Here is a 22,079-nt window from a genome sequence, read left to right on the forward strand (position 1 = left end):
TCTCTCCTGTGCGTGCGTGGTTGTGGTGCGAACTCGCGGCGAGCCGCGATGTCTTAGTTCATTTCTATTTTTCATTCCTCAGTGCGCGTGTTGGCCGACTGCGCGGTGTCGGCTGCTGCGAAGGCCCAGATTTACGGCACAGCCAGCCGTTCGGCACCCGAGGCCGCCTGCGCCGGGCTTGGCGGCCGAGCCGAGCTTGCCCGCTGCCACACGCGCGCACACAAACTCGCGCGCCTCCCCTCTTTAAAATTGGCCTGCCGCCGCCGTCCGTCGGTGCTTATTTCCTCGGAGGTTGCGGATGCGGTCGGTGAATGCGTGCCGTTGCGTATACGTGTACGTCGCTTCTCTCCAGCTGGCTCGCACTCTTGCGCGGCTGGGGTGCGCGTGCTTCTGTTGCCGGGCCGGCTCTCTCGACTCGGCGGAAGGCGCAGCAGATTTTCTTACTCGTCTTTTCGTTATCTCTTTCTTATCTATTTAAAGCGAAGCTTCCTCCCCCACCAGTGTGCGGGGACGCTCTTTTGTAGCAGTGAACAAAGCCGATCCTCGAAATTGTATGATCAAATGAATTGGTGGGCTGATCCTGACTCCAGCGCATTCTGCTATGGCGCCCGCACGCCTCATATATGCGCACCAGCAATAACCAACATATATCTAACCAATTAGTGCGGCTCATCAGCATATCTCTATAGGTCTACCGTGGGAAAGCTATCGCTCGTCTTCGGCAATCTTCCACCTGTGGTTCCTACTTAATTTCCGTTGTTGCTTTTTTCGGAGGCCCTCTCTCTATATATATTTGTTGCCCCATCGCATCGCCTGCACTCGTCGCGGCTACGAGTGCCGGCCTTCGCACGTCAAAGATTATTCAACACATCAGTGCAATCAACTGCGTGAGTCGGTTGTTCCCGATTATGCCATCACCTTGCAGTCGTTCAGGTGTAGTACGATAGCCTGTGAGCTTTTCTGGCTTAAAGCTATCGGGGCCATATGCGAAGAGATCGCCACGGCCGTGCTTTCACTTGTCGGTTGGCGTCTGTCAAACCGTGCAGTGCCAGCGCGGTTCCTTTCTTCCGCTCCGCCTCACCAGAGAGCATCTAGTTTGGCACTCGGGAGCGAAAGAAGCGAGAGAAGCTCCGAACGGCGGGATGCCGGGCTGTCCTGTGCCTGCGTGCGACATCGAACCGAATCGCATTCTTTCTTCCGGTACCCTGGGGCGCGCGCGCGGGGGAGAGAAAACTCAAGGGCATTGTGTCACCGCGTCGTCGTTTCGTCCTAGCGCGCGCGTCTCAGTGGGGTGTTGTTGTTCACTGGTGTCACGGACGCGCCGCCGCCGCCGCGTCATCCCCGCGTTTGATTTCCTGCGTTTCGTTTTCGCCGTTCCCGCCACCACGCAGTGCGTTTCTTGTCTCGTCGCCGTGACTCGCCCTGCTCTGCCTGCCGCTGTGAGAACGACGGCAGCCGTCCTGTGCCGCGCAATCGCGCTCGGGTTTCGATGACGACGCAGCGCCTGCTTCGACTACCCCCGTCTACTGCACCTGCGGAAAAAACACGCGCCCGCGCCGCTGTTGTCGATGCGCTGACGGACGGCGCGCGGAGGGAGGAAAGCGGCGGGGGCGGTTTAGGGGGTGTGCGTTTTGTATGTGTGTGGGGGGGGGGGGTCACGGTAGCAGCTGTGGGTTGGGTGTAAGGGGACGCTCTGGACCTGTTGACTTTCTCTCGCCCGTCCTCCCGCCTTTCTCCGCTTTCCCTCTCGTTAGGACTTTCATAAATCACGACGCCCAGAGCCGACACCGGCTGGCTCGTTCGCGGCGTTCGAAAACCGTGCAGCGTGGGCGAAAGCTGGGAAACGTCTCGTCGTCTGCTGCATGTGATGTGGGGACGTATTCTCGGACGATCACTTTATCGCGATGTCGATTATATGGACACTCCAAGGCAAATCATTTTTGACCGCGGGCTACCGGCTTGCGTTGCAAGTGCATTTCTACCGTCGGCGTCGCCGTGAGGAACGTGACGTCATCACTTGGTCACGTGGGTTTTGGCACCATCGGATGTCAACGCCGGATTTTCCGCTTGAGCTGATTGCCGGTTGAGCTGATTGGCCGGATGAGCGAAACTGCTCGAATGCCGCGATGCGCTGTGTACGTGCTACGTCACGCGAAAATAGCAGTATCGCTGAAAGCAATCGTCCGGGAATGACGTCGTGGGGTGGTATTCTTTAAATGTTCACCTAGTGTACTATTTCGGCTGCTGCTGATTGCCTGGGCTAGGGTACCAGTGCGAGAGAGAGAGAAGTGGTTCTTGAAGGGAAAAGGAAAGGTTGACGCCATTTTCTGCAGCCCTTACGGGAGCACGGCTTAGTGTCATCAGGGACGGGGGAGATAGTGGGAGGAAAGGAGATAGAGTAGGGGGTTTAAAGTGTCGCCATGGCAGCGGCTGAGCAGACCGGCGGGAAGAGCCTAGTGGGTCCGGCAGGAATGGTAATCTGGTGAAAGGCCAGGGTGCGGTGATCCAGCAGGAGCCAGATGGTCGGGGCAGGTCGAGTAGCCTAGAGTGGTTTGGATAGCCGTCAGGCTATCCGTCTTTGCAGTAAATCCTAGAGTCTCGGCGAGAGCCCCGACGAGTCGAGGCACTCGACGACACTTAGGGGGGCTGGTAGGGCAGCAGTGCGAAGGAGGCGCGCGACTCCAGCAATTCTCATCCTCACTGGTACAACTCCGACCAATCAATGGCTGCCGGACTGCATGGACACTCCGCTAGGTGGACAATTGCAGAATAGTGCTCCCCTCCTTCTACAGAGTTGACAAAAAGGTGCCGATGACTTGTGAACGGGTGTCATTATATGGGAAGCGTTCGCACAACGCTCTGGACGCCATCGTGCCACTGGAGAGGTAAACGTGTATTATGAGAACGCGCAGCCTCTTCAAGAGCTTTGTACAGGCATCGAATGGCGGCCGTGATGTGGCGTCAGTGTACCCGCATACTTTAGATTGCACTAAACTATCGATTACACCTTTAGCGCATTGCACTGGTCTCCGTGGTGATTGATCATCGCTTCAGCGCGCCATCTATGTAAGCAGGATGAGCGCACACAAAAATGCGTGTGCCTCTTCGAGAAGCCTGGGGTAAAGCGCAAGAGTGCACGTGGAACAACAGAAGGGGACGAAAGGCACAGCGCCAATGGCGTAGCAAGTGGGGGGGGGGGGGGTCATATACGTCTGGAGGGACCCGAAAATTGTCGATATCCTCGCCTTCCTCGACTACACAGGTGGGGGGGGGGGGGAGGTTGCAGAAGAGCTAAGCGCCCCGGGTGCCAGGCGACCTAGCTGCGCCACTGCACAGCGCACACACACACACGCGCGCACACACGCTCGCGCGCGCGCGCGCGTGTGTGTGTGTGTGTGTGTGCGTGTGCGTGTGTGCGTGAGTACGATTGTACAACAGGACGAGAAAACCATCGTCGCAACGTAGATTACCTTTCGGCATTATCATCCACCACAGGCCGCCACATATATATATATGCATACATATAATCTCCCACAGCACTGGATGCGCGGTTCTCGGCGAGTCGTACGCCAGCGGCCTGGCGGACGGCCATGTCGCGCAGTGAATCCCTTCTTCCCTTTCAGAATCATCGCGGGCACCTGCGTTTTCGACGAGGCCGTGGCCATTTGTTTTTGTTTTTGTTTTTGCCAGCGAACGCACTTTCCGCAGCTGTTCTGCAGCGCGCGCACGCGGTCGCCTGACCACCCGCGATGGTTTCGAATATCACAATGGGAGGAGTTGGGCGGAAGGTGTGTGGGAGGGGGGTGGGGGGTGTGGGAACTGCTTTGACGCGCTCGCACGCGGCTGCCGTGCACCGTAGCATCGTGCCACGCGAAGCTCGGTTTGTGCGATCTGCGGATCGAGAGAGAGAGAATCGGGTGGTCGACTGTCACGGTGTCGTGATCACGTGGTTGAGCGAATCTTCGCCGGGCTCCCTCGTCCAGACACCCGAGTGAAACGGCCGCTGCTGCTGCGCGAGATGGGGGCGTCTCCCGGGTCTGTGGCCGATCACCGCAGGCACAGCATGGGCGCAGCTGGAAATCGGCCTTTGTTGCGACAGCAATTGTACGGACGTTCGCGCCGTAGTTCTGTCATTGTACCTACGTAACACGTAAAGAACTAGAGAACGTCCATTAAAAAAAAGAAGAGAGAGAGAGATAGTCGTAGTGTTTATGGAAGCCTCGATAAACATTATTTGGATGTCCACTTCTTGAAAACCGCTAGCTCCTGAAATAATTTTTTAGAGCATTTTTAGACCCTCACCTCCATTTGCAAATCAGCTCAGTGCCAGTAATTTCAATTCACTTATATTAGGTTTAACTGCCAAAGCCATTTATACGATTATAGAAAGAGCAATGTGGATGAAAGATGTGTGAGGGTTAGGCCTCTAAAGACGGGCAGTGCCTTTGACTGCAAAAAGCAGGAAAGCAGAGCGGACACATTGTCCGTGCTTTGCTCGGTGCGCTCTGCCGGAGGCGAGGCAGCATTCTGGCTTCCGCTTCGGCCACTGTCATCGTGCACGCATGCATTAGCGTCCCTGCCCTGGGCGGCTGTGTACGTACTGCACTTTGGTGCAGACACTAGTCTGAGTTGCATGGACAGTAAATGTGAAGCTAAATCTGTGTTACTCTAACACAGATCTGTAATCCTTCCGTTGGTCGCTGACAAACGGCAACTGCCTTTTCTTTTTCTCGTCGCACCTCGTGCATTGTTGAGGTGTGAAGCCTGCAATGCTGCTGGCGGCACACCTCATCGTGCCAGCATTTTGAGCTGCTTGCAGTGAGCCTTGCTATCACTTCCTATGCTTTGCCTTCAGGCAAATCTGCGAATTATTATTATTATTTCTTGATGAAAGACAAAAGGAACGGGAGGAAACCTGTTGCGCACGCATGTTTTGCCACAATTGTGTTTGGACATTGCTGCCACGTTTCTCTTGTGGAATTTAGTTATGGTTCAGTTGAAAAGTGCCACACGGACGCTTATCATTAATCATGGTTGTACTCTTTATATAGAAGTCATGGATAAGTAATGCAGTTGAAGTCGAAGCTCAAGGACAGTTACTATTAAAGTATTACAGGCTTGTCTGACTGTGGCTGTACTGTTGTATAAGTTGCCTGATACACTGTGTGGTCTGCTTGTAAGCAAACAAATGCTTTCTGGAAAGATTAATCTACTGCTCTATTTGACAAATACCCTTTAAAGTGCAAACAAGAGACATGGCACAAAAGGAAGGTCATACACAATACGAATAAACAGTTGAAAAGAGCCTGCGTATGACCTTCCTTTTGTGCTGTGCCTCTTGTTTGCACGTCAAAGATACTTGTCAAATATGCACCAACTAGGCCCAGAGAAAGTTCTTACTACTGCTCTAGTCTGTGTAATTCCTTTAGCGTTCATTTCAGAGTTGTTGCTCACTGCATTTCTGCCTCTCTTTCCCTGTTTCAGAGCCCACTGCACGTGGACGTAGGGAGCAGGAGAAAAATGCGTGCTTCCCTGACCGATGTCGAGGGGGGCGGCTTCGTGACAACAGCTGGCCCGGACTCAGCCTACTGGTACCACCAGCACAGCCAGTGGGCTAGGACCTCGGCCTTCAAGCCGTGGAGCCCCGTGCTGCTGAAGGAGCGGCCAGGGGTGGGCAAGGTGCCCCTCGTGGAGCAACTGCCCACCACTCTCCCTTCCTCGGCCCTGCCCGTTTACCTCAAGCATAAGTGAGTGGCTGTTCCTTATCGGTGTGTGTGGCCTTGGAGAGAGAGATGTAAAAATTATGCAGGTGTAACACACGTGTTTGAATCTACATCTACATGAATCATAAAGCTGGTAATTAAATTATGTATTACTAAATGTAGTGCGTGCAGTTGTTTTTGTCCTTGTCCTATACAACACGTGATCCCATGCAATATTTATGTTTATGCACTGCACAGTTCACAAGGAAGACACGCACCTTTCTTCGGTCGCACAGAGAAGTATGACACATATCTAAATATGTTTAAGGCTTCCATGCCCCCTTGTGTCACTATGGCACGTGCCCAGTGGACCGAGAATGGGGTCCTCTAACTGCAAGAAATTTAAGAAAGTCGGAGAAGTCATTGAACAGAGCGCACTGTTTCATAAAGTGGTCTGTGTGCTTTTGACTTAGTTGTGAGCCTACATTATGTGTGGAGGTTTTATTGTTTGATTGTGCCGAACTCACTGTGCTCAGTGTCACTGCTTTGTTAGTCAAACCTTTGTGCTGTATAAGCTGCAGCATCCGTTAGGAACTGACCCAGCAGCAATTGCAAAAGGCTAGGCAAAGAAAGTGTCACTTAAAAGAAATAATTTATTATTGGTTCCGGAAGGTAGAGCTATCAAGACCTTTAGTCCAGAGTCTCGCAATTGCATTCTGTAGAGCTGCGCTGATGAAATCCGTCGGATAACTGTTGGTTTTGCAGATTGGCCACTTGAATCGGCCACTTGAATTGGGGGAGAGCTTGATTGGGTTTGGGAGGGTGGTTTGTGTCGGACAGTAGTGTGTTAGACCATGCATGGCAAAGGAGAATGCCATGCGTATTTGTCAGGCCAGAGCAATGTTTTGAAAATTTCCTTTGCTTGTTGTGGTATGGGTGTAGCCCTTAAGGGGAGGTTTGATATGCAACTGCCCAAGCTAGGCGCAGGGACATCAAAGGCCCTGGAATAATAATCCCACAGTTGAGGAAGGGAGCACATCTTTTCTAACACCGCCCCTCCCACTTTTTTCGAAATCTGTACTCTCACATATCACATGCGTGGTGTGAAGTGCAGTCTGCTTGTAAGAAATGATGGAAAAGTTACAGTCCAATTGATGCGTTTGTGCATTGTTATGTACAGGCTGTTTTCGTTCACTACACGACACAGCAGACAATGCCTGTTCTTATAATTAGTGATTGCTATAAATGGATTGCACTGTGGGAAATGTGAGAGCAGCCATATCTCCAGATGCAGTCCTTTCTGTTGAGGATGCACCATCGTGGTGTATTTTATGCCATGTTTTACTTCTTGGATTGGGCTGGCAACAAAAAAGAGATAGATCACGCTTTCGTTTTAATCTTTTACAGCTTGACTTACCCCATGGAAGCCTACCTTGTGGCGGATGTTGCAGAAATGCAGAAGTTGGGGCCATCGGTGCTGAAGGCAGATCCTGACAGGTCAGTGTTTTTCTGAGGCATAGTGGTTGAAGAAAGCTTCACAAGATGGCACCACCTGTGGTGCCGCTGCTGTAGATGCTTCTGATATTGCATAAATTGTAATGCACTTCTGAAATGCATTTGTGACTTGTGATGCTGTAGGCCAGATGTTTGACAAAGGGAAATGGTTTGTTAATCCTTTCTCTACCGCTGACGAGTATAGTCATCACCAGAATTTGTACCAATATAGCCCACAATGAGTACAGTCGTCACCGGAATGTGTACTAATATAGCAGATCCTGAGTACAGTCACCAGAATTTGTACCAAAAAAAAGCCGATGACAAATAGAGTTGTCACCAGAATTTGTGCCCATATAAGCAACGCCGAGTATAAACGCCACAAGAATTTGTACCACTATAGGCAACACCAGAATGTGTACCAATATAGCCGATGACGAAGAATTTAGTCATCACGAGAATTTTTTCCAATATCGTCGATAACAAATGTAGTCATGAAGCAATGTTTGCTGAAATCTGGGAAATTTTCTACAGTTTTGTCATGCTGTATGGTGAAGAAAGGGTTAACTGATGCTGGTGAGCTTGTTTGACATAATCACTAAAATGATTGTTGTGCGTTTGTATTTGCATGTGCATCATCTTCTTTCTGTGTCCTTGACTAGTTGTACTGCGGACTGATGAAACATTTCCTTTTCTGTGAGCCATGGGGAACGAAAATATTGCATTCAGATTCGCGTGAGTGGGCTCGTGGTGCTCCGACATGTGTGCCTTTCTACAGTTGAACAATGTTAGTATTTGCCTGCTGCGTTCTAAATCTCGCCATAAAGTGTATTTAATTGTCTTGTTAACTAAATTTACTTCAGTGCTTGCAATCGACCACGAATCAAAGATATATTTAGTGAAACTGCATCACCTTAGGGTAGCAAAAGATATGTATAATAAAAGAGTAAAAAGACATGCATTTTATGAGCAGAATGGGAAACCTGTTTTCTTTGCTGCAATTAACTGCAGCTTATGGCCTCCATAAGCTGAGACTTCCGTTGCTTCATCATGGACACTGAGCCCAAGCGGCGTACAGTCTACTTTGGCTATTTATTTTAGCTCTCGAAGAAGTGACTTCTCGAGTTTTTTAATCTTAAAAATTGTGAACTGTTCTTTCACGTCGCTGAAAAAGCTTGCCAGTCACTAAATAAAAGCTTTCGTTGCTAAACAGACCGAAAAGTGTCTACTATATCCTGCGACAATACTGCTAAAGTGGCAGCATTGGTGTTAATTTTGTTCCCGTCTTTTTGGCCTGATCCTATCGTGTCATCGCCCACTTCAAAGGGCAGCGGCTAGACCGTCATCATTGTCACATAAGAATAGAGATGGCAGTTTGTGCAGGGGCTCTGGATCTTTGGAATATAGAGGAATGTGAAAATTTGGGGAAGTTGTCAAATTGTTTGCGTAAGAGAACTCGACATTCTGAAGCAGCACCCAGAGGCGAAAGTCGGTCGCTCACTCTTTGTGCATTTTGTCTCGTGTCTCTCGCAGGCTTGACGCATCTGTGACGCTGCCAATTCTGAAAAAGGCCTCTCAGGTGGCGATGAATGTGGTCCCCAAGAAAGAGCACATGCCCACGGCCTGCAGCAGGTCGTCGGAGTTGACGTCGGTAGTTGCACCACCTGCTGGGAAACTTGTCAACGGGAGGCTGTCTGCCGACACGGAAGAGACCATTTCCAATAGCAGCCTCAGCACACTATCAGGTTAGTAGCCTTGATACCCTTGATAACCTTGATATAGCGAACATGGATATATAATGAATAATCGGATATAACTAAGTAAACAAAAACTTGTCTAAATGCTATTACAGTGTAACAGATAGTATATGGTTATAGCAAATATTGGATATAATGAAGCTATTTTTGTGTCACATGTGACTTAGCTATAATAAAGTGGGACTGTACGTGCTTAAAATTTGTGGCCAAATGCATTGATGTTCCAGGTAACACTTGTCAACTCTTCAGCAGGGTACGACTTCATTACTAGATGGCTTTTGATTCTTCAACTTGGTGGTAAAAGCACTGTTACCACATAGTGAAACTTAAAACAAATGCCATGTTGTGATCTGTCATGAAAGTAATGTTTGCTTCTTCAAGTAATGTGACAGCTTATGTTGCACAACTGTACTATTTGCCACAAAGGATATCTTACAAGCCTCCTTGCACTAAAAATAAACCCCTGGTGTAGAATAATGTACAACAGAGTCTCGTTCATATGTACCCAGCCATTTATGAGGGCCTTGCTCACGAAACTTCTTTTATATGATTAACATTCCCAATTGAACATCACTACGATGATCACCAAAATCATTATCACATGTATGTAAGGCACATAATGAATTCTCAAGTATTCTTGATGACCACCAGGTGATCTAGATCACAATGTAACCACATCAAAAGGGCCAATCGTGAAGCTCTTCAGTTAATTTAGTGACCATATTTTTAACTACCCTACCAAGTAATTGTTTCTGGGCAACTTGGTCCATATATATTGTATTCACATGATGTCACAGACGCAGGTTTTTGTCGTGTTAGTATCCGAATATGGTGGCCCTGATGACGTCAGTGAACCATATAATCATGCATACATATTGCCCTTCGACGGTGGCCGCTTTTTACTGAGTCATCACTGTTGTCAGTTCGTTGCTTGGCGCAAGATGCGGCTGTGCAGCTGTCATGTTTCATGTTTACACAGCTTCTTGATATGCTAGTACCCAAAGATGGCATCCGTGATGATGTCAGTCCAAGCTATTTATTGTACTGAAAGATAAGCGGGCGCAAAGGGAGGACGACAGCCAAGGTATAAACAATTGAACAGGACAAACGAGTGTTTTGGCCATGTCACGGTCCTTTTTTTATGTCATTGGCACTTTCACACTCTTTTTCACTATGACCTTGTTCACTTGTTTCTACCTTTCTATTCCCGCTCATTAATCTTTATCTGTGCCCTACTGCATAGCCATTCTCTAGATTTCTGGGCACATCTTAGCATGATATGCAGTTCTTAGATAGTTTATCATTCTTGCCTTCTGTCTGTTAATGTGCTATTGACACTGATGACACTGTTGACACTCATGGTCACTGGTTCGACTAATATGCTTTACAATTGGCCCCACATTTGGGGGGTGACATTGTGCATTCTGAATCACCTGGCGGTCATCTAAGACCATCTGAGAATTCGCTATGTGCATTATGCACATGTGATAACGGTTTTGGCGCCCGCTGATCATGATGGCAAGTAGTGTGATAACAAGATTATTGTCATAGTGGTCGTGTCAGTTAGGACTAGTGCTTCTGTAAGAGACGTTTAGTGAGCAAGGCCCCCCAATAAGGCCGATGTAAAAGGAGCATGGCGGTTCTAGGTAAGGGACAGGCAGTCAGCCCCTCCCCCCCGTCCCTCTTTCAGGAGTGGAAGACGTTGGTTTGGCAGAGGATGGCAAGGAAGGGCCCCCCGTGATAGTACCTGAGCTGCAGGGCCTCTGGGTAGCTTTCGACCGGCACTCACTTGGTGAACGTGCCCGACAGGACATTATGCATGAGGTCAGCCTGCTGCTGTCCTCCTGCCAGCAGCGGCACTTCCTCGCGAGCTACAAGCTGCTACTTCAACAGCGCCAGGTCAGTGTCTCTTTTTGCATGCATCCACAGTCTCTTGCAAGAAAGGTAGGGGTCAGTTCTCTGTCATTGGAGAAAGCGGGTACTTTAAAAATCAACCAGAGGTTGGTTAAAGCACCCACTTGTTGGAGCGTTTTAGCCATTTCATAAATGCATTACAATTTACAGAATATCAGAAGCGTCTACAGCAGTGGCACCGCAGTTGTTTGCTGCCTTTTGAAGCTTTCTTTGACCACTATGCTTCAGAAATGTTCTTGAAAATAGTAGTCCGTTAATGGTTATAATAAGCATGCAGACAAGCTTCGTGGGTTTCATCACTTTCCAATTGCCAGAATCGCAAGCATACTACATTTTTTTTTTTTGTTTAAAAATTGGGTTCTCATTAGATTTTAAGTTCACTTAGGAACTGCAATGCAATTTCTTCGTTAGTTTTCTACTTTGAACCCATAAAAACTCGGTGCCTGTTAAGTTTGGGGGCACGTTAAATTCGGGCAAATATTACTGTTAAATCAAGCAGCATAGTTGGGGCATTTTTTCTGCCTCTTCTTTATTTCAGCCCATCAGTTAATTAGGTCAGTTTCATCAGCCCCATCAAGATCAAACACTGGAAGTTGACCGTGCTATACTGACGGAATGAAACACGTCAGTTTAGAGCTAACTAATGGCCACACTTTCGCTTCTAGCTGTCTCCAGCTTGTGAGACATATGTATAATTTTGGCCCGTACACTTCGACCAGAGTCCACGTCGTCATTATTGACTAGGTTCATTGTGGCAAGACATCACACTTGAGTAACTGCCTGTATGGGGTGCTGCGCTTTATAAAGTTTCCCTGTTACGTTTAATTCCGTCGGTAATAGTGCATTCTAACCTCCATCTCATGCAGAACTACCTTCTCTACATTCTATATTTCTTTTTACCATACACTATGGTTATGACAAAGAGAATGTCAGTAAGTTTTAGACTTCACCGTATTCAACAATTCATCACATCCGTGTTTGTTATATCAAGATTCGATCATATGCTAATCGGGCTATGTTGAACACATCCCAGTAACGGTTCTACCACTCCAAAGTGAAGCACATCATTAGTAGCATTCCCCGAACATATTGCAGATTGATGATTTAGACATGAAGGCTTGTAGACTAACTTTTAAAGAGACTAAAGAAAAATATTAATAGATTGAAAGATTAAGCTTCTGTAATAGCGAATTCATCACCCACAGCGAGAACAAGCGCTTTTGTAAGCGAGAAAATGATGAAAATAGAAAATCACAGCAGCTTTACCTATTTTGGACTATGCTACCTCACATGGGATGTCAGCGCAGCCTGGTTCACATTGAGTGACAGAGGAGGAGGCCACGTGGGGTTTACATCAACTGGTCCTTTTTGGCGCGGGCAACTCAATTTAAGGTGCAGCAGCAGGACCTTCGGTGGCAAGTTTCTCCGCAACAAAGTCATGTATTAGTGCAGAGAAAAACAATGACAGGATTTCAGTATACGAATAATTTATCGACCTAGCTTGGCTAAACATTTCTTCTTGGTGTCCCTTTAACTTATATATATCCAGTGCATCGTTGCAGCCGCTTTTTTCAGAATAACATAGAGATGTTGACGTTACACCGGTGTGAACAACAATGGAACAGTATTTCCTAACAAATGACGCTGTGTATTCCCAAGGGGCACAAACAAATTGCTTCAGGTGCAGTCATGCCCGGAAACAAAGCTGTTTTCAGAGGGCACCGAGTTCTAATTCCTCGTGATGTGGCTGCTTTATGCAGGAGGCAGAGCCCATGTCTTGCAAGCTGGGCTCCATGCCCAAGGGCGGTGACACGCCGTCCCCTCGTATGCCACCGCCGCCAACGAGTGCACCTGCATCTCCGCCTGGCACGCAGCCGCCGCCACCAACAGCCGCCTCTCCCGAAGTGGCGGCACACGGCTCCCCGGTGAACTTGCGCGAGGTCAAGGAGCCTGCAGCCCGCAGTTCCCAGACCCCACCCAAACCACCAGTGGAACAACACAAGATGCTCCTCGCCACCTGAAGGGGTGGAGCCACAGCAGCACCGCATCGCAGCGCGCATCTCTCATTATCGACGCCCCGTGGCGGCCCTTCCACCGTTTCTTTCTGCACCGTTGCCATTGACTTGGAAGGCCGTGTGTGTGCTTGGCTCTCCATTCTCGTGGCCCGAGAAAAATGTGTTAGCCTTACGAGGTGCGACCCCTGTGAGAGGGAGCCTGGCATGTGCCAGACTAGTTTTGCTCAGCCATGGCCACCTTTCCGTCTGTTCCCGCTAAATGGCATCGTCAGCCAGAGGCAAACCCCTTTGCCATTCACTCGATTTTGCTGCAAAGGAACCTGCTCAAGCTAGTTTCCACGAGGTACGCTTGTTGTCGTTTGTCCTCTCGTAAAACCTGGCTGCACGATGTCAGACTAGGGAAAAAAAGAGAAATAGCCCAAGTATGTTCAACCTGTTCGCTTTCTACTGTTCAGGACAACTGTTGGCAAAGCACTATTGGTGCTTTTTTTTTTCTGTACCCCGAGAGACAAAGGCTGGCTTGTGTGAACACCTTGGTGCTTCTGGCTTTGGTGAATGGCCGGTCCACTGCTGTCTGGAAGGAATGAATGAGTTCAGGCTATGCTTCTTTAGCCCAGTCCTTCAAACTGAATGAGCCTGATGCACACTGCCTGCCAGTCAGAACTGTGCTCCTCTGCTCAGTTAAAATGTGGAACAAGCTAAAGCCTGGAAGCACAGGCTCGGTGGTTTTCACACTTTACGTGTAGCAGACTGTAATGATGTATGGGCTTAGTAAAACGCTTTCTCTGTGCCGAAAAGTCGCAGCACATTCGCTTTAGCTAAAAAATGACAGTTGTTACTGCTTGGTCAACTGACTACTGGCAAATACTGCAACAGGTACATTCCTTCCCTTCTTCCCCATATATCCCCAGCTTCCTCTCAAAGCAGCTGTCACGGCTGCAAATAAGAAACCGCAAATGGTCCTTGTTTCTAGGCTTGATGGCAGAGTGCAGGCTCATTGCACTAATAAATGCGAAGCAGGCACAAGTTGTAGGCATGGCTGATGCTCGCTTTGATCAAAAAGGCACAACTATTTACGTCACGTGCCAAGTTGTACCTGGCCCTTGTTGAGCGGGGAGTTTTCTTCTAAAGGCCAAGCCAGCTTTTCCTGGGGCTCACCTCGTTTGTGTTAGAGCGGGTAACTGGTGTGGAAAGAAACGTCAAATGCAATACTTTTTTCCGCCGGGACTACGACATGCATGCACGGTGATTATGGCAACCGGCAAGACACCGTGTCACATGGACAGTCAGTACCACTGCAGGATCTCGCCGGTGTTTGTCCGTCGAGGTCTTTTAGCGTCTTTCCTCTTTCAATGTGTCCCTGTTATTGCTGTTGTTGTTATGTTTTCTCTCTTCTTTTTCGCACTGCTATTTGTGAAAATGGAAGACAAACAGCTGTGTGTTGTTGTCAGCACAGGTGCCCCCCTCCCTTTTTTTTTTTTTTTGTTGTTGTTTCGTGTCACTCACCTCGTAGTGTTCATAAGTTCTTACTTTTACAGTGTCGGCCTGCCTGTTTCCTTTCTTTTCTTTTGGCCCATGTTTAATGACTTGAGAAGTTTTAATGTTTGTTGTTTTGTTTGTTATTGTTGTGTGAGTGAATAGGAGCCACTGTGACAAGTGGGGAGTGTTCTTTATGATCTGGTGTGCAAGAGAAGCTTGCTTTAGGTGGGGCAAGCTGAAACTGTCGGGCAACATGCAGCCTTGATGCTAGAGTTCTAGATGCAAGTTGTGTGCTCGCAAAGTGTCGAGTGAGAAAGAGCAACGTTTCAGCGTGACTCACTCTCCCCCTGCATCTGTTTGACGGGTGCGGGGTTGTAAGGTACATCCCGTAGACACAGCGCTCTGCAGTTCCGGTTTGCGTTGTGCCACGTGTGTGCTTTTCCTGGCTGTTCCTCGGAACAGTTGGTATTTCTATTGCCCTGTTCGGCATGCATGTGTGTGTGTTTGTGCGTGTGCATTTTCATCCACTGTTGCCCCTTTTCGGCTGTTGCGTGGCTGCAGACGGAAGCACAACTTCCGTGTCTAAAGCCTCGTTCACTCGTAGCTCACTTGTCATCATTCTCGTCGCCCGTTTCACAGAATTTCACACAATCGCTTGTGTTGGGGTGGGTGCATGCGGACCTGTAATGAGAGGCAGGTCTGTGTGCCGATTTTAGCCAGAAGTTGGTTTCGAGGCCATCTAAGTTGCAATTAATGGCCTTGAAGAGAGTCGAAAGTGCACCCTGCAACATCAAATTTACAGCAGAACAAAACTGGATACAGTAGGAACCTTGGCAATGCAAAACCTTCCATAATGTAAATGGCATCATCCGAAATGCGCTTCATCAGACACAAATGAAATTAGCATTACGAAATAACAGAATTTCATTCACTGAAATTATTTAGAGCTGGATTATAGCCAAGTTATTTTTCTGGACACTGCACAAACTACAGAAATGTCGGAGTAATCTGGCGGTTTGAGGACCTCGCTACGGCAGCAAAAGACCTAAACGGTTACGTGATGTCCTTGATCGCCTCACTGCAGGTAACTGCGGCTCACGGGTCCCTATCGAAGAGAACGATGCAGAAGAGCATTCGACAACTCGCAACACTGAACATTCTGCACAATGTGATTTAGCTGGGGAATTATATTCATATAAACCGTGATCACACACCCAGGATTCTACTGTATCTCATCCTCTTTTGGGCACCTGTCAGACGTATTTCATGTTTTGGCACATGTACCAGAAAGCTTTCATGGTTTGTCGGTTGGTCTGCAAGTGACCATTGGGCATCCCTACATCGCTTAGTGCAGTCCGAAGAACATTTTGTTCAATGAGCATTCAGGGATTCTCGAATAGACAGCTTCTGTGGCTTTTCTTTTTTCTTTCTGGAGATGTATTTGTGCTTCTCACGTGTTTATGCACCTTAATGGTAAAGGGCAGGCGTCATTCACTGCTCACTTTATTATTGCAACTCATTTCATTATGGCGTGGCTACAGCGAGAGTTATTACTGTCTGTGGCAGTAAAATGTTCATAGTGCAGTCCACTTAGAATGATACCAGTCGTAACAATTATCACTTGTAGCAGTGAGCAATGTCTGCTACATAACACTCTGAAGGTGCGCAGAATCAGCCCCGATGTAATCGCGTGCAGTTACGATTGCATTTTAACGAGTTTTCCCATCCTCATTATAAATAATGCGCAGTTAATTTATATCTGCACATGTTACGAAAGATTCTAGTGGTTCATTCATCTGAGAACACGACTCCTTACTTTGTTTTTTCTCTGCACAATGAAGGTTGCTGTTTTACGCACATGGTCTGCGCACTCTGCGCAGCTTCCTGCAGTGTTCCTTGCACAAGCAAATTTTTTTTTTAGCACATGCAGTATCCATTGCATGCACTACACATCTGCAGTAGAACCGAACATGCAAATGTTTGTCGCTGCAGAAAGGTGAGGGCATCTCATTCGTCACAATGGCGCCGCTTCAATGGGAAGCCAGGATGCCAATGGAAAACACTGTAGAGTGGGCTGGACCAGTGCATGCACCTTTCAGAAGTACGTCTCGGCATAAATGTGGCTCAAAAAGCCTTAATGGCAGACAAGTAGCAATCGAAGGCGTCGAGCTTCTATTTTGCTAGTGCCCTAACTGCAACACTGCTGACATTGTTTTGCGACAGTCCAGACATTCAGCCTTTTTTAACGATACTATCGCTTATTCTTTGTTTTTTTTTTTTTTTCCCGCTGTACAATGTGTAAAAAGGTGTCAAGCTTAATTTTCGTTTCTTAAACACAGTGTTTTATGTTTTTTTAAAGTGTTGTTGAGTTGCATTGTCATTGCACCCACAGCTGCAAAAAAAAAGAGAAAAGAATAGAAAAAGAACGATTTCTTTAGATTTCTTCTGTCTATAAGCTACACCTATAACCCCAAGAGATGAAAAAAATTCATTTCATTAAACGACATGCACTGTTTATTTGCGTCTTAATTGTAACCATAGCATGGCATGTTGGTGCTTTTTCTACTTCTAGGTGTTTTTCAAATCAGGCTTTATATATCCATATGGTAATTTTATTCCAAGACGACAAGCAGTTAACCATTGCAAAGCTGTCTTGTTGTTATCCATGTAACAGCCACGTACAAACCTCTCGCACGAAATCTATAAAAAAAAAGGAGAAAAAAAAAGAGGGAAAGCACGTTAACAAACACAAGTCGATGTTGCACTCAGCAGGCGAACTGGCATCTCTCATTCATTTCTGCAGCTTGCAGCATCATAAAGAGCAGCTTTAGAAATTTGAGGGTGGCTTTACTGCCACTTGTCTTTCGTGCTCACATAATTGTTCTGGCAGGCGAGGTTTTTCTGCTGCCTGTCTGCCATTTGACAAGTGTCACCTAGCAGCTAAACTTGTCACTGTTTTCCTTTGGCATCCTTCCGATTGTTGTGTGTTTCTGGCAGTAACAGTACCTCAACTTCTCCGCGGTGTTTTTTAAGCACCTGGTCAAGTCGCACTTGTCGTTATTGATGTTTCTTTTTTTCCCTTCTCTCTCTCTCTCTTTGTGCATGTGTATGTGTGTTCAAAGTACTACTCAAAGCGGGTTTTCAAATGTGTGCGTCCTAGTCATGATGTCCCCACCTTTACGTTATCCTGCACGAAAAAAGAAAAGGAAAAAAAAAAGGATAGAAAAACAAGTGTCACATCGACACTCGTCGTACAAAATAAACGAGAGAGAAAACTGAAAGCGACAAAGATCAGTTGCGAGATTTTCGGCGCCACGTTTGCGCTCTCCACATGTGGAGATGTTGTTTGTAAATGGCACAAAGCGACACAATACGAAAGATTAAAAAAAAAAAAATCCCGAAATGACACATGCACGGTTCTCAAAAGCTGGAAAAGCTGGATTCATGGTGTTGGTCGCCTCTCGCAGTACAAAAAATCCGTGCCAAGAAAGAGACACTTCTCATTGTTTCCGCTGCGCCCCGAGCGGTCCACTCCCTTTGTAAAAAATTTGACTCTGCTCTCCATCGCCCATTTCTCACCTTTCGCACCCTTCATTGTTTTCTTTGTTTTGCGTCTCGTGACTGCATTGCGTCCTCGTCCATCGCCAATGAGACCGTTGTTTCTCAACCAGCTTTGTCCCTCTTACATCCTCCCTGCCCCTTCTTCCACTTGTTTGAGTAATATAAATGTAACCCTAGTGCCAAGATACCAGTCATCATCCTGTCCTCATCGTTTGTGGTGTCATCTCGCTGTATTTATTTTTAGCTTGGATCATGTCATCACCCACGACTTGTCACTTTTGCCGTCGTAGAACAGAAGCCGGTGGCGAGGATTTGCCAAGGCCAACCAGTCGCGTCATCACCACGACAGGTTGTTCGATGTTGTAAAATTGTGGCACCTGTACATACGCAGTTGCTGGTTCCCATCTTCCAGTTGCTCTCAACTCCCCCACTTTCTTTCTGTCGTTTGTCCAGTTTGATGCTGCATATCTTTTCATCACGCTCCATGCATTACTGTCGTACGGCTACACCACCTTCTGTCACATCATCCTGCATCAGACCATTGTCACATGCATACTTTCTCGAGCATTAGTTTTGATCCTTTAAATCATCCCTGCAGAAGGATTGGCTTTTTCACCTATTCACGCCCTTTTGAGCAACTTTACGTTGGACCCATGTGTTGGAGAAATGCTGGTGCAGACTTTCATAAGTCAACACTTGCGCAGTAGGCTAGCGTCATTATGAAGTCAAGCCTCGGCGGCCTTTACTGAATTAGAGAGCTGCAATTCTGGGCAGGATGTTTTGCATGCAGTGTAAATTGTAAATTAAAAATGAATAAGTGAAAGCGCTGTGCTTGCAGTCAGTAGAAAGCAGGATTGACATTTGGTCCATTCGATTTGGACTGAACTTGATGAATTAGTTCACGCCAGTTCATTGTCAGTTCCTGCGTGTGCAGACCACCGTGTTGTCACCATGCTGAATTAATGAAACAAAGAGCAAGGTGTAGAACCTCCTGAACTATATTAGAAAACGCAGGCAATCTGAGTGAACTTATTCTGCTCACTGATTTAGCCAAAGCAGTTGGATGTTGTTTTAGCTGCACTGTGCATCTTTTCCATTGGCTGATTTGCCAGACATCTTATAACAGCTTGATGCGAGTGCTGCGCATAATTCACTGAGATCAGGCATTGCATACATTCCTTGCCTGCCACACAGTGTTCCTGTTCTGTGCGAGACTCGTGTCTGTAATCTTTTTAAAGTAACTACAAAATGCATACGGGAGGCCAAGGCTCGTGATATTTCAGGAAGCCACCTTGGTGCCCCAGTTGCATAATTCTTACGTGGTCATATTGAGAGTTTGTTGCATTGTGAAAAGCATCTGTCCAGCAAGAATGTTGCACACCGCTCAAGAATAGCAGCTGCCAATTCACGGGCATGTGGCCGTTATGTAAATTTTTCTTACTCAGGAACGATTTTAATGTTCAAATGATTTTTTTTTTGTCAAGGCTCACAAGTAAGCAGTAGCATCAAGTTTTGACTGGACCTTTTGCTTTCGAAAAAGTATGTGACTGCATCAAGAATGAACCTTGCCTGCCAAGGTTGTGACTGGCTTTGTTGACAAATATGTTACAGCTATCAGCTGGACGGCATATGTGAAAGATATACCACCTCATACAAGTTGTATATTGGGAACACTTCTTGCGATACTGGCCTGATGCACTGCACGATTGCATTGTCATAGTTTTTTCGCTGCAGGTTCATTGTCATAACACATTTCTATCCTCCAACTGTGCTTGGTTGTTGTTGCATTGATCGAAGGGGTCTCATGTGCCCACATGTGTCACGATAGAGCCCGCAGCCGCAAATCACGCAAAAGGGAGTGTTTAGTATAGCTTGTTAGTTGCACAGAAGCAAGTCACTGGTGTTCTTGGTGTTTGAGGGTTGAGGGGGGGTTCTTGGCCTAGTGTCGCAAAGCGTTGCAGTTTATATGCAAGGAAGGCATTGTTGTGGAAAAAAGGAGGACAGTGTAAACTTCGTGGCATCTCAAAACGCGAGAGAGGCTCTCATGTGCCATCGTCGAAACAGTAGCCTTATGCAGTGAAAGTTCTGCTCATGTGCTTAGAAGTCACCTGTGTGCACGTTTATCGTCCCAGACTTCTGGGCGCTTGCTGGGATTCAGCATTGCTGGGATTATGTCTAGTTTAAGCGCGCTGTCAACTTGTCTCAAAGAAAGATGCAAGCCACCGTCTGCCAGCTCACTGTCCTGTGAGGAAGCAGAATGGCTGGAGCAAGCGTTGAGAAGGTCCAAGCAAACTGTCTCACGGTGGTAGAAGGCAGTGCACAGGGACAAACAACAGAAAGAAGCGGAACTCTGCCTGTTCTGCTTTTTTACATTTTTTTACTGTTTCTGCATGGATTCTTTTCTCTAGCAGTTGTCCCGTCTCCAAGTTTAAGCTTGTCGTTTCTTACTGTGTTGCGATGCAAGTGTTGTTACATCAAAAATGAAAGAGAGTGTGATGGCACCGCGTGCGGCATGTTGTGTGTTACGGTGCCATCCTGGCGGTGAATGGAGAAGGCCAAACGGCAGGCAAGGGCAAAGTGTGTGTGCGTGTGTGTTTAGAAGGTTTCGAGAGTGTTGCACAGGGTTTTTTCCATTTGTCTACTATTGCCCCGCACAGATTGTGGTCCAGTTATCTATGCTTGATGCTGTGAGTGGTAGGCGATGAGTGAGTTTTTCACATGTTGCAAGGTTTGTGCGCAGCCTGTGTTCAGGCGGAGAGAAAGGGAATGTGGCAGTGATGAACGGAGCAAGCATCGCTCCTGCACACAAAACTGTGATCAGTGCAGGCAGGATTGTGATAGTTTATGGACGAGAGGAGGAGAAGGGTGGTACCCTTGAAGGGATAGAGAAAGAGAATGAGTTGCAACGATGGCCTGGCTTGCGAAACCAGCTGTAGATACAGATGGCCGTGTACACAGAATGCAGCCATGAAGCATGCTGCTTCCATCTTTCTTTCGTTGATATTGAATTTCTCACTGCACTGCTGGGGTCATTGCTCCAGCAGCAAGAGTTGGCTGCACAGAGTTTCTGGCCCGCTGCGGTTGGCTTCTAGACTCTTCCCCCAAAAGTTTGCTTTTCCTTGCGCAGGTCTCTCTCGACAGATTTAGAGAAGGCTATGAGACGCAGCAGCTTGCTTCCTAGCTGACAAACTGTCCCATTGGCCATTTCATCACCACAGATGGCGAGAGAACGTTGATGCACTTGAATGGTGTCAATGTGACACTTGTCAGCTCAAACTCCCTCCCGCACTGTGGCAATGCAAGGTGAACTAAAAGAGCCAACCGGCTCCCGCAGCCAGTGCCATAGGTCCTGCACAGTCCGACGTCGTGTGGCCTTTTTTTCTCGATTTCCTTTTAATCCAAGAGTTGAGCAGGGTCGTGAGTGTTTCTACAAGAAAAAAAAAAAAAAACGAAAGAAGGGCCAGAGTGGTGCTATAGCGACAGCCGTCTTCCTCGCAAGGTGGCGGCGTGCTTTGCTAGATTGTGTTGTCTGTTTGGGGGAGCGAGAATGGCCTGAAGGGGGTTGGGGGGAAGTGGGCACTGTGGTGTAAGAGAGACGAGTGTCGGCTTTGCTTGTGAGAGAAGGCACAGAACCTAAGTCACTAGCACCCCCGTAACGTGCATGAGGGTGGTGATATACTCAACGAATTACAGCTTCTCGTGCGCCCTTATTTCATTGTCTGTTTTTTACAGTTGACATGTTGTTGGTTCATTGCTTGGGGCTGGAGGGGTGGTAAAAGTGTTCCCACGTGTTGCTGTTCACGTGAGGCGCAGATCGTTCATTCATGACCGTTTCTGTCATTTTTTTTTTCTTTTCCCCGATTTTTTTTACCCGTATGACCCCTTGTGCACTGTCTCTCCCCCCTCTACCAAGAAGTGGGGAGGGAGGAAGATGGCTTGAAGAGGGTGCATTGTCGTGTGTTCTCGCGACATGAAAGGCTTTGTACATTTGCTCACGGCTGTAGAATATTGTAAATATATGTACAAGTCATTTGGAGGGTTTCAAAGAGATAGTAAAGGGTTTGTATCTCAGAACCGAGAGCTTCCTGTGTGGTTTATTTCCTTGGGTGCACAACAAGTTGTTTCACTAAAGGGCTTCACTCGCAGCATTTTAAAAC

The 22,079-nt window shown here is 47.4% G+C and overlaps 1 protein-coding gene across 1 annotated transcript in view; it reads left to right on the forward strand.

Annotated features, from left to right (window-relative positions):
• The window catches only part of Snoo (Sno oncogene), a 151,778-nt gene extending 129,782 nt beyond the window's left edge, over nucleotides 1–21,996 (forward strand). The window contains exons 3-7 of the mRNA XM_075685307.1: nucleotides 5,485–5,747; nucleotides 7,110–7,199; nucleotides 8,730–8,941; nucleotides 10,644–10,852; nucleotides 12,628–21,996. Of these exons, the coding sequence (XP_075541422.1) occupies nucleotides 5,485–5,747; nucleotides 7,110–7,199; nucleotides 8,730–8,941; nucleotides 10,644–10,852; nucleotides 12,628–12,888 (1,035 nt within the window). The 3' untranslated portion in view covers nucleotides 12,889–21,996. The remainder of the gene's footprint in view (nucleotides 1–5,484; nucleotides 5,748–7,109; nucleotides 7,200–8,729; nucleotides 8,942–10,643; nucleotides 10,853–12,627) is intronic.
• Nucleotides 21,997–22,079: the final 83 nt, after the last annotated feature.

The sequence above is a fragment of the Dermacentor variabilis genome, chromosome 3, assembly GCF_050947875.1.
Source record: "Dermacentor variabilis isolate Ectoservices chromosome 3, ASM5094787v1, whole genome shotgun sequence".
Lineage (NCBI taxonomy): Eukaryota > Metazoa > Arthropoda > Arachnida > Ixodida > Ixodidae > Dermacentor > Dermacentor variabilis.